The following is a 12,637-nucleotide window of genomic DNA, read 5'->3' as shown; positions in this document are numbered from 1 at the left end:
GAACCAATATGTATAAGAGCATAGTGATGTTGCCCCTGATTACTCTCCTAGGCTCCAGCAATTTGTAGTTTAAGGACACCCAGAGACAGTGGCAGCACCTCTGTAACTGGAGATGGATCTGCATTCAGCTCTCAGCTCAGCCCCAGGTCTTGCCAGGGACATTGTCAGAAGCCTGCAAGTCTTGAAATCAGAGGCTGGAGAGCACTTAGCTCAGCGAAACTCTGAATCAGCCTTTGGAGGTACCTCTATTTGTTTGCCTGTGGCATACAGACAGAGGAAGGTCCTTGAGCTCTTGAGCTGAGCATCTCTGATTGGGTGGCAAAGTCAAACCGGATGCTTGCAGACCAAAGGCAAAATCCAGCTCTGGAGGCTTGCACTTCTAAGGTCGCTGAAGTCTGTACTGTGGTAGGACTGCTAGGACCACTTTCTGTGGGATCACAAGTTAGGATGGTTGACCTAAGAGACTTTTTTTACGGTTCAAGGTGTAGAATTGCTCATGCAATAAATTTCATCTTTGGGTTAGAAGCAGTTGTTACTCAGTGCAATAAACTTAACAAGCATCATAAACAGAATTTGATGACTGTCTTGTTTTGTTTCCAGCTGAAATGAATAGTCAAGTTGAAAGTATAAATGATCCTAAGGAAACAGAGCGGGAAGCTTAAGTAGCAGGTAAGGCCTTTATAGCTATTTTTTTTTTCCTCTCCCTTATTTTCTATTTTCTCTTTGAAAGCTTGCTTTAAAAATCACCTGAGTTAAAATTAGATTTAAAACAAAACAAAACAACAACAACAAAAAAACAACAGGAATGAAAAAAAAACAGGAAAGAACAAAAGGAAGATAATACAAAGAGAATGCAGAGGAAGAGGGTTGTCTAAGATGGCCTGTATTGCACCAAAAAAAAAGGGGGAATATCCAGCAGACTTGATTTGTCAAGTAAATATTATAGTAGCAGCCTGCAACCGTAATGGATTTAGACAGGCTTAGATCATCAGAAGGCAAAGGCAGCAGCCGAGATAAGGAACTGAAGAGTAACTGAGTGAACAATTTCTGGCATTGCTTAGGAAAATGACAGGCAATTTATAGCGATTGGAAGGGAGCTCAGCGCAGTCCAATCTGTATTCTGGGAACAACAGGTTCACGTCACCAGGGGTTTAATGCTCTTGGCGCTCTGATGCCTGCCGTCACTTGCAGCAATGCCACTGCAAAACAAGACAAAGGCAGCCAGCTGCCTCCCGCAGCTCTGCTGCCTGCTGGAACTTTGTATGGCTTTACATGCTCCATGACAGTGCTGTGGCAGGAGCGTGTGGTGGTTGTTGCTGCAGCAGACTTTGTTGTAGGCATAACCAGCCTCACCCCTGGGGTCGGAGTGGCTGGAGAGCAGCCAAGCAGAAAGGGACCTGGGGGTACTGGTTGACAGTAGGCTGAACAAGAGCCAGCAGTGTGCCCAGGTGGCCAAGAAGGACAATGGCATCCTGGCCTGAATCAGGAATAGTGTGGCCAGCAGAAGCAGGGAGTCATTCTCCCCCTGTACTCAGCACTGGTTAGGCCACACCTTGTGTCCTGTGTCCAGTTTAGGAAAGACGATGAGTTGCTGGAATGTGTCCAGAGAAGGACAACAAAGCTGGTGAGAGGTCTGGAGCACGAGCCCTATGAGGAGAGGCTGAGGGAGCTGGGGTTGCTTAGCCTGGAGAAGAGGAGGCTCAGGGGAGACCTTATTGCTCTCTACAACTACCTGAAGGGAGGTTGTAACCAGGTGGGCTCTGGTCTCTTCTGCCAGGCAACCACCAACAGAACAAGAGGACACAGTCTCAAGCTGCACCAGGGGAAGTTTAGGCTGGTTGTTAGGAAGAAATTCTTCACAGAAAGAGTGATTTGCCATTGGAATGGGCTGCCCAGGGAGGTGGTAGAGTCACCGTCCCTGGAGCTGTTTAAAAAGAGACTGGATGAGGCACTTAGCACCATGGTTTAGTTGATTAGATGGTGTTGGGTGACAGGTCAGACTTGATGATCTCGAAGGTCTTTTCCAACCTGGTTAATTCTGTATTCTGTATAAATGAGTAATTTTTAGGAAGGCTGAGGCTCATCCTCAGGTACAAGAAGCAGTTAGCATTTCTCCCTCAGAAGCAATTTTTAGGCGTTCACATGCACCACTTTTTGGTGTAGGGTTCATAGATTGATAGAATGGTTTGTGTTGGAAGGGACCTTGAAGATCATCTAGTTCCAACATCCCTGGTATTGCCCCCCCACTAGCCCAAGTTGCTCAAGGCCTCATCCAGCCTGGCCTTGAACACCTCCAGGGAGGGGGCATCCACAACCTCCCTCAGTGACCTGTTCCAGTGTCTCACCACCTTCACTGTAAAGAATTTCTTCCTAATATCCAGTCTAAATCTACCTTCCTCCATCTTAAGTCCGTTCCCTCTCATCCCTGCAAGCCTTTGTGAAAAGTCCCTTTGTGGCTTTCTTGTGGACCCCCTTCACGTACTGCAAGACTGCTAGAAGGCCTCCCCAGAGCCTTCTTTTCTGCAGGCTGAACAGCCCCAGCTCTCACAACTTGTCACCACAGAGGAGGTGCTTCAGCCTCTGATCATCCTCATGGCCTTCCTGTAAGAGCTCAGTGTGCTTCTTATGCTGGGGGCACCAGCTTATCACGCAATGCCAATGCCATATGCAGCAAGAGGCACTATGATATGCCTGTAATGGCATTTCATATAGCTCAAGACCAAATATAGCAGCTTTGCAACAGCAGCAGCTGTATCACAGAGATTTAAAATACAAGGTCTTATTACTGAGCATAGCTCTCTGTCCTTGTCGATACGCTGTACTGCTGAAGTAAGAAATAGGCCTGATGGGGTCTTGGGGAAAAAGTGCTGAAGCGAAACTAGAAGGCACCCTTGTCATTAAAATACAGCTTCCCAAGATGCTTACTTCTTACTCTCCTTGCTCCTGGTTTAATCAAAAAAAGGAAGAGGAACTAATGAAATCCTCACTGTTAAAAATACATGGAAAGCCCATACCCTTCCACTGTTAAAAACAGTGTACCTGATGGTTATTACTGCTTTCATGCAGCCTGTAGGAAATCTGTGTTTCATGCTTCTTTTTGGAAATGGAAATTAATATCTGTGACTGATGTGGGCTGGAGTTGTTTTTGCTTTATGAAGGCAGAGTTCACAGGAGTCATACCGCAATTAGCAATCAATTAATAAAAGTCTTCAATTTCACTGCAAGAGCTGGCTCTGCTGGCACCTTTCTGAAGCAAAGGAGCCTTAGCTGGGCTGCACCATGCCCTGTACAGCATTTTGACAGCATGAGCAGGATTGGAAGCAGGCATCAGGTCCTTCGCAGCTCTCTGTTGAAGTCCTCCTGACCCTGTTGCTGCTGTTTTAATTGTAAGGTCCCTGGGGAGGATTGATCAGCCTGTTACATGTCAAAGGGTCTCGCTTGGGTCTTCCAGAGCCAAGGAGATCTAGGTGCTTGCTATGTTTAGTATTTTAATGTGTCGGCTTTAACATGTGTTCTGTGGTCTAGGACTGAAGCACCCCCCCAGAGCTGGGGTCTCTGCTATCAAGCTAGGTGGCACAGTGCTATGGAAAACCAAGGAACTCCAGTGAGCACAGTCAGTTTGTTAGGGATAATAATGGCTGTTATTTATACACTGTGTGACACACGTGTGCTGATCACGTGATGGAAAACGTAGGCATCTGTGCTAGAAACATGTAACTTGGGTTCTGTGCAAACATTTGAACTTCCCCCCCCCCTGCTTTTCTCTCCCTGGCTGCAGCAAAGGAAGGATGCAGAGAGGAAAGACCTGAGGACCTGCTGAACAGGCACTGACATCCAACGACATCATTCTTGGCAGAAAAGAGCACACAGATATGCTCCACGGGTTGGGAGGGAGGGAGCTTTGGGGAAATGACTCTTTGCTTTAATTTCTTTGTTCTTCATTGCATTTTGTTCTGTAAGCCTGTTGGAAAGAAACATAACTTCCCAGTTCTAACAATGTTTTGCAATTATTCCTGCAATTACAACAGTTTCTTCTGAACTGTGAGTCCCTGTCTTATATTGGGTCTCTTTTCCTTCTGCATCATATCATCAGTGGCCTGTTTCCAGGCCCACCCCTTTTCTAGCATCTTTATCTTCTTTCCCAGTTATGGTAATGCCTGCAGGCAACCTATGGGAGACAGTTTATTCTCCTCCCAACCTCTCCTTTTTTTTGAAACAGTTCCCTAGGATATAATTGGAGAGTTTCTTCAGGAACGTGAACTGCCACAAAGGATGATAACCCACACACACAGATAAACACCACCCTCCTTGTGCCAGGGATTTGAAAGACTAGATGCTCCACAATCTCAGAAATACTGATAGAGACAACCCTGCATGTTGTCCACCTCCAGGCATGCTGATCAGCTGCTCCTGCCAGTGCCCACCAGCAGGCTATCATGTCCAAACCCTGGCTGGTGGTGTCTGGATTCCTTCATGTCCATGCTGGAAGTAGAGCTTGCACATTCATTCTGTCATCACAAAGCTTCGGTGGCTCTCCCCTTCACGTTTCTCTCTGGCATGGCACATCACATAAGCACAGAACACTAGGAGTTGCGAGAGACCTTGAAAGATCATAGGGTCCAACCTTTCTGCCAGAGCAGGATCACCCAGAGTAGGTCACACAGGAATGTGTCCAGGTGGGTTTTGAATATTTCCAGAGAAGGAGACTCCACAACCTCTCTGGGCAGCCTGTTCCGATGTTTTGTCACTCTCACGGTGAAAAAGTTTTTCCTTATGTTCATGTGGAACCTCCTATGCTCCAGCTTGCACCTACTGGCCTTTTTCCTATCACTGGATATCACTGAGCAGAGCCTGGCTCCAGCCTCCTGACACTTGCTTTTCACATCTTTATAAACGTTAACGAGGTCACGTCTCAGTCCTCTCTTCTACTCCAAGTTAAAGGGACTCAGCTCCTTCATCTTTTCCTCATAAGGGACAGCTAACCTGTGGCCATCCCACACTGTGCCATGTCCCTCTCTGCGTCCTACACATAAGTAACATACGTGACCTCACACAGCCAGCACCCCAAGTCAGTCCTGCTCTTTCCTACTTAGCTCCATGCACCAGAAAATCAGTGTTGTAAGTATGGCCTTTGGCTGCAGGTAGGCAACAGTTACCTCCTCAAGCCTGCGAGTGACAGTGGATAGCAGGCGCTCAGCATTCAAAGCATCTTTAAGCACAGCTCCTGGCTTTAACAACTTCACACTGTATCTTGTGTGAGCCCTCATTATATTTTCCACTGCCTATGCATGATCTCTCTTTTTGTTTTTTTTGTAATTAAAAAAAAAGGCAATTAACAGTTATTTGGGTAAAACTGTCTCACCATATGCCAATTGGTCTGCCAGCAAATGTTCTGCTGAAGTTCTTAGTGAAGAAACAAAAGGGTTTTACATACATTTCCCAACCGTGCTGTAACCAAAACCGACAGACAATAGACTTGATGGAAGAGCACACAACCCAGGTCCAGGGTGGGATGTGCTATAAACTGTATTATGAAATGCTGCTGGTAATCAGTTGATCATTTCAAGTAAAGTAAGTTGATTTGTTTTATCTTAATTCATTTCAAATGTGTGTCAATCCCCAAATAGTTATTTACTAGCTGGCAAAATAAAACAACCAAAGCCACCAGATCCTGTGATCTGGTTTTATCCCTGGTAGGGTAGGTTTGGCAATAAAGCATCTGCTTGTGCAACAGTGATTCAGATGTGGCCCTAACACCTCTAGCACTGCCTGTGGCAGTTGGTGGCTGCCATCAGCTGCAGATCAGTTTTGAAAGGGTGTCGGGACAAACGACAGGTAGAAAAGAAAATGTGAAAAGCCCCAGGTTTTGCTCAGACATTTTGGCCCCTAGAAAGACAGCCTCCTGTCTCCCTGTGTGTGTCTCCAGCATGTTTACTTGTGCTGGGATCAGAAGAGTATTTCCATGTGCTGACTCCTAACTCGTGAACCCAGGTGACGCTAGCACTAGAGAAGATCTTTGAGTTTCTTTGTCACCCATTTGCGAATGTGTAACTGAATCAGAGCAACTGCACAAGGAGTAAACGAGCTGACATAAGCCCAAGAATTTGGTTTGTAATATTGCTAAGTTTACCTAAATTTGTTCTCCTCTGAACACCCTTGAGTCATAGATTTATAGAATGGTTTGAACTGGATGGGACCTTGAATCTCATATAGATCAAACCCCACTACTATGGGCAGGGACACATTCCACTAGAATTGAACACCTCCAGGAGGGAGCATCCACAACCTCCCTGGGCATCCTGTTCCAGTGTCTCCCAGCCCTCACTGTCAAGAATCTCTTCCTAATCTCTTCCTAATATCCAGTCTAAATCTACTCTCTTCCATCTTAAATCCATCCCCCCCTCATCCTATCACAACAAGCCCTTGTAAAAAGGTCCCTTCCTGGCTTTCTTATAAACTCCCTTCAGTTACTAGAAGGCTGCTAGAAGGTCTCCCCAGAGCCTTCTTTTCTCCAGGCTGAACAGCCCCAGCTCTTTATGCTGCACCCCTGGTGGGGTCTGATGAGTGCAGAATAGAGTGGGAGAATCACCCTTGTCCTGCTGCTCACACTTCCTTTGATGTAGCTCAGCACACAGTTGACTTCTGGGCTGCAAGTGCTCATTGCCAGCTCATGTTGAGTTTTTCATCAACAGGCACCCCCAAGTCCTTCTCCTTGAGACTGCTCTCGAGCCACTCCTTGTCCAACGTTCGTGCTTGGGATTGCCCCAATGGGGCTCCTTGTTTCTTTCGAGATGTCTCTGGTGGTTCTCTTTCCCATCCCTGGGGTCAAGCTTGACAGAACATGTCATTTGGGACACGGAATTTTTTTGCCCTGCTATTCCAGCTGATTGCAGTTTTGCAGTGGGAGGCCTTGCAGGTACAAGGTGTATACTGTATGTTTTACTGTACCCAACATGACTTTGATTAAAGCAGCCTGTCATAATAGGTGGGGCAGCAATTGGTAAATACCTTGGAAGGAAGGAGAATAAACACATTGGGTGTCTCCCCTCTCAGTTCCTCTTTTTGTGATCCTGTGAAAAGACCAGGAGTGAAGGGCTCCTTCCACCTAGGTAAGTGAGAGAATTGTCCCTGTAGGGCTGAAAGCAAGCTCAGTGAGCTTAACTTTAAACTGTGCAAAATGTTGAGGAGATCTAAGGTGGGCAGATCCTCCTCTGGGCTGAGCTGAGCTCCACAGAGCTGTGATAACTTTGGTCAGCAGAATATCCAATCCACTGAACTGTAGGTTGCCGTTCCCTGCAAATCAGGTGTCCTATTTGCCATTGCCAGCCTCAGTCTTAGTGAGGGAGGCAAAGGGAGAGCCCCACAAGAGGCTGGCTGCCAAAGTGGTTCAGCAAGGAGACAGATGCCTTAAACTCCTTGTAAAGGCTGACTGATCCTTAAAAACAAAACAGACCAACCAAACAAAAAGAACCCACACCTGTAAGGATGTGTCAGACATCTAACTCTTGACAGTAATTTCATTTCACTTTTCATTTAACCTTGGTCCTTAACCAGCAGTGAGTCTTTGAAGCCATGAACTGTTTGCAGAAGGATGCAGTGCAGGAGCATGAAGCCCAGGTAGGATATGTAAAGCAAGGAAATGTAGGAGCTGAGTAAGTCCTTACAGGACAATTTGCAGCCGCATCAGTATCTGTCTGTCTTCTGGTGGGTTTTGGTTTAAGTTGTTGGAGATTTTCACTGAAGTGAGTGTTGTTTGGCAGTGTGAGTTCTTCAGCTGAGTCAATAGTCCAGGCTGGCCTCGTGGCCCTCCATGCAGTCTCCACTGTTCCAGCAGGAGCTGCAGACATGCAGGGAGCTTGTTTGGTAAAAGAGCAACCATCAGACTGAGCATCACCCCACTGGGTTTTACATCAAGCATTTCAGTTTAAACCCAACATGTGCATGCAGTAGGTGGCACAAAGGGAACAGCAGCTCTTTGGTGCTGATGTTTGCATCCAAAGCATTAGGACCTGCTTGATTATTGTTTTTCCTGTCTGAAAGCACTCATCCCTACCATCAGGCACGGTACTCCTCAGGCTGGTTACTGCTCTGTTGACAGATGGGTTTCCTTCCATACAGACATCCAAAGGGGATGTTTGAGACTGTCTGTAATAATGGGTCACACATTCACTGCAGCTGAAGCACCGAGGAAGCCTTTCCATGAATTAGCACTGTTCTGCTTTAGGCACTTGAATAAAAACATAAAATTCAAAGTTAAGACAAACCAAACACCACAGATTTTTATCTATACACACTGCATGCTGGCTTTGCTTTTAAAAGGATGAACTTAACAGAGTATGTGGATCTATTTTCTTGGGAAATAGGGGTTTTTATCATATGATTCATCCAGGATTTGCCTTACCCTGACATTTGTGATATAAAGGAAAGGTTGAAAAAAAAAACCTATATATATATATATATAAATAAAAGGTAACTTTCTCAATCCTAAACTGCATTTTTACTTCAATACAAGGAAATGTAGAGTTGTTGCTTGCAAAGTGTCTTCTAATTGATGGCCTAGCACCCCTGTGGGTTGAAACATGCCTCTTCTGTTGCTCTGTCATTTACCTCCAAGTTATTTTTCCTTTTGTCTGTGCCACATGTTGGAAAACTTGACGAACCAATACCTTAATACTCCCATGTTTGTTAAAATGAAATGTTAATAAAGCTTGTCCTGAAGACAAGGCAATGCTGCCCTTGTGTTTATTCTCTCTTACTGGTGCTGACAGTGCATTGATGATTTCAGTTGACAGTGTTTTCAGTCTGGACAAGTCATCACCAGAGAAGGCAGCCAGGTCTGTGTTTAAGTTTATTGTTCACTTGATGGTAGAGTCTTGTGAGAGACAGTCACCTCACTGGAATTCTTGAACAACATCATCAAGCAGCTCGGAGGGAAAAAGGTCACTTGGTTGGACCCATCAGTCTTCACCAGAGATCTTAAAGAACCCATCCTAGCAGCTGTACCAGTACTAAAGACCCAGCATCTATCAGCTGTCAAACAATACCCCCACATAGAAGCTATCCCCAGGAATAATGGAGAAACCTGCTGTACACTAGGTGTTATCTGCCCTTTCTGCTCTCACAGGGTAGAAGATATTGCAAAGCTCAGGAAGGTGCCTTTTATTTTTCTTCTCATGGCAGCAGTGTAGGTGAAAACAGAATATCTTTGGTTGGAAGAGACTTTCAAGATCATCTGGTCTGATATTCTACCCAGCACTGCAAGGGCAGCACTAAACCATGTCCCTAAACTCCAGGTCCACATGCCATTTAAATACCTCCAGGGATGGTGACTCCACCACTGGCCTAGGCAGACTGTTCCAATGTTTTATAGCCCTTTTAGTGAACATCCCTCCTAAACCACTTATACCAACCCTTCTTATCAAAGCCCAAGGATTTAATAATTGACAACTGAATTAGGGGACTGACTGGTGGTCAAAACTCTCTGAGGGATGTTTGCATCCAAAACGTCATCCAAAGCTCTCTGAAGTTTGGCCTTTCCCTGATTACTCCAACCCTTTGACTGCTGAATGGAAGAGGACAAGGCTCAGGAGATGTGGCTGTAGGGAATGCTGACCTTTTGGCTGGATGCAGGACCCAAGTGCCACGTAGAGCCTCAGCAGCAGTGAGCCAACTGGAAAAGGAAATACCAGCAAGAGCTGTAACACAGTGACCTTGTTGGAGTCAGTTTGTCACTACCTCTGTTTTCACTGCATCTCAAGAACTGGACAGCTTAACAGGAGGCTCCCACTTTCCCCATGCTACAGCCTGGTTTTGCGGTCCGTTCGTAACAGAACATTTTTGTCTGCTGTTGTTTAAAAGGAGAAAAATAAAACCATCTCTCATCTAGGAGCAAGTCCTCTCTGTCTCACCTCTTTTGAATAGCACCTGGCTTTAGAGGCTGAGGAAGGGCCCATGTTTGAGGCTGCTCAGACCCTCACAGGTGTTTGTCCAGGTGATGTGGATTAGGCCAAGAGCAGGTGAGTCTGATATGGTGTGATGGGTATTCAATTATGCTTAATGATACTACTCCTGCTGTTGCTGGCCTGATTGACACCTTCCCTTCCAGATCTTGCCTGGAAAAGTGGTAGATTTGTGCCTAGGGAAGTCTTTTGCTGAGATGCTGTCATCAAAGGTCATAGAATCATAGAATTGTTTTGATTGGAAAAGACCTCTAAGGCCATCAAATCCAACCATCAAGCTAAGCCACCATAACCAAGAAAAAATGTAACAATGGTGACTCTAAGTCTGCAGAAACGGAGGCCTGGTTGCCACTTTTCCTGCTTAGCCTTCTCAGAGAGGTCATCCCAGGGAGCCTGGGTTGTCTGTCAGGGTTTCCATGCAAACCTGCCACTCCTCAGAGGGCTCGGTGCATGTTTAAATTGGCTTTGATTCTCCTCCCTCTCCCTCCTCTTGCACAGAAGCTTCCAAAGGGATCTTTATGACCTTGATGTATCTCATAAGGTGAAAACTCTGCTTTGGGATTTTAATTAGTCTCGGGCTTTTTTTTCTTTCTTTTTTTTTTTTTTTCCCCTTTGCTTTTTCCCCCCCTTTTTTTCCTTTTCCTGAAATGAAAGTGTCACGAGACATTTAAATACCCTAATTTCTCGTTCCATTAGGATTATCGGCAACCCCTTAAAGTGAGTGGCAAATCACTGTTAATTCCTTCAGAATTCACTGATAAAACATTTATCGTAATGAATTCCTGTAGAATAAAAAAAGAAAGAGACAAGGAAAAAAAAGCGTCCTGCTGGGGCTGCAGCCGCTGGAGGCGGTACTCGGGCAGGCTGCGCCACCTGCTGGCAGCTCGGGGCCGGTGGCTGCAGTGACGCCGCTGATCGCATGAGTCAGAGAATAGAATAGAATAGAATAGAATAGAATAGAATAGAATAGAATAGAATAGAATAGAATAGAATAGAATAGAACAGAACAGAACAGAACAGAACAGAACAGAACAGGTTGGAAGAGCACTTCAAGATCATTGCATCCAACCTACCATCCAACACCACCTAATCAACTAAACCATTCAACCAAGCACCCCATCAAGTCTCCTCCTAAACACCTCCAATGATGGTGACTCCACCACCAGGATAGGGCAGGTAAAATTGCGTGGCTCACTGCATTAGTATCCAACTTTATAACTGATGGGAAGTGTAACTTAACTGGTTTAATTTTCCTGTAATTCATCCAATAAATGGTGCCCTAGTGAGTGTGGGTCACTCTTTTCCTGACCTGACCCCCCCCCCACCACCACCTGGGGGTCATCAGCCACAGTATCACAGTATAACTTAGGTTGGAAAGGACCTCGAGGATCATCGAGTCCAACCAATCAACACAGACCCCATGACTAGGCCATGGCACCAAGTGCCACGCCCAATCCCCTCTTGAACGCCTCCAGGGTCGATGACTCAACCACCTCCCTGGGCAGCACATTCCAATGACGAACGACTCGCTCGGTGAAGAACTTCCTCCTCACCTCGAGTCTAAACCTCCCCTGGCGCAGCTTGAGACTGTGTCCCCTTGTTCTGGTGCTGGTTGCCTGGGAGAAGAGGCCAACCCCTTCCTGGCTACAACCACCTTTCAGGTAGTTGTAGAGGGCAATCAGGTCACCCCTGAGCCTCCTCTTCTCCAGGCTAAACAATCCCAGCTCCCTCAGCCTCTCCTCATAGGGCTTGTGTTCAAGGCCTCTCCCCAGCCTTGTTGCCCTTCTCTGGACACGCTCAAGTGTTTCGATGTCCTTCTTAAACTGAGGGGAAGCCACCATTCAGCTGATCTCCCATCCCCTGGCACACAAGCTTGCTCTCTGTGCCTCCTATTATTTCATGTTATTTTACTTTGGTTTATTTTATTTCATTTCACTTCTCTTTATATTTTATTATTTTGGTTTGGTTTGGTTCATTTAATTTCTTTTAATTATTTTATTTTATGGTGGTTTGGTTTATTTTATTTCATTTATTTTCATATTTTATTTTATTGTTTTCTTTTCCTAAGTGACTGTAGCAGATGAAATCTTCACCAATTCCATGAACTGGTTGATGAGGAATGCTCCAACTGCAATGTTTTAATTTAATTTTATAAGGTTTGTTTTTTTTTTACATGGAGCATGAGGGAAGGTCCAGACAGGTTGAAGTTATTCCACCAAAGGTCCTGTAGCATAGAATATCACAAAGGCTCCTGGGGAGTGAAATTAGCATCAAAGTAGAATTATCCAGGAGAAACTACGGTGCAGTCAGACTCTGCTTCCACTCAGCGTGAGGTGCTGCGGGGGGGGGGGGGGGAAATAGATGCTCTAGAGCTCATTTCTGAAAAGTTCAGTCCAATGGATGTTGAGATGGAGTTCTTGGGATGAGATCCAGGAGGCAGGACAGCTGCCCACCTAACACCAGCAAACAGCCATCTCCCAAGTCACTGCAGGGGTGATGATATCTGAAGCCCAATGGCACGAGCAAAGGGACAGCAGGAAAAGCCATTTTAGCAGTAATCGATTCAGCCAAGCTACAGAGAACACTCATTTGGGAACAATTAAGGAGGATCTGGGGATACCTCTAGGTACTTGCCCTGAAATCAGGGACTGTGCCTCAGACAGCAGGCTGGTGATGCT

The 12,637-nt window shown here is 45.7% G+C and overlaps 1 protein-coding gene across 15 annotated transcripts in view; it reads left to right on the top strand.

The window, feature by feature from the left end:
• Positions 1-8,723, top strand: part of MACROD2 (mono-ADP ribosylhydrolase 2) — a 984,824-nt gene extending 976,101 nt beyond the window's left edge. For all 15 annotated transcript variants that reach the window (XM_068153137.1, XM_068153136.1, XM_068153138.1 and 12 more), the window contains 2 exons: positions 601-669; positions 3,779-8,723. In XM_068153137.1, the coding sequence (XP_068009238.1) occupies positions 601-662 (62 nt within the window). In that variant the 3' untranslated portion in view covers positions 663-669; positions 3,779-8,723. The remainder of the gene's footprint in view (positions 1-600; positions 670-3,778) is intronic.
• Positions 8,724-12,637: the final 3,914 nt, after the last annotated feature.

The sequence above is a fragment of the Melanerpes formicivorus genome, unplaced genomic scaffold (assembly GCF_026170545.1).
Source record: "Melanerpes formicivorus ecotype bairdi unplaced genomic scaffold, bMelFor1.0.p_v2 SCAF_25, whole genome shotgun sequence".
NCBI lineage: Eukaryota > Metazoa > Chordata > Aves > Piciformes > Picidae > Melanerpes > Melanerpes formicivorus.
Note: the sequence above shows the minus strand (reverse complement) of the source record. Positions and strands in the feature narration are given on the sequence as shown.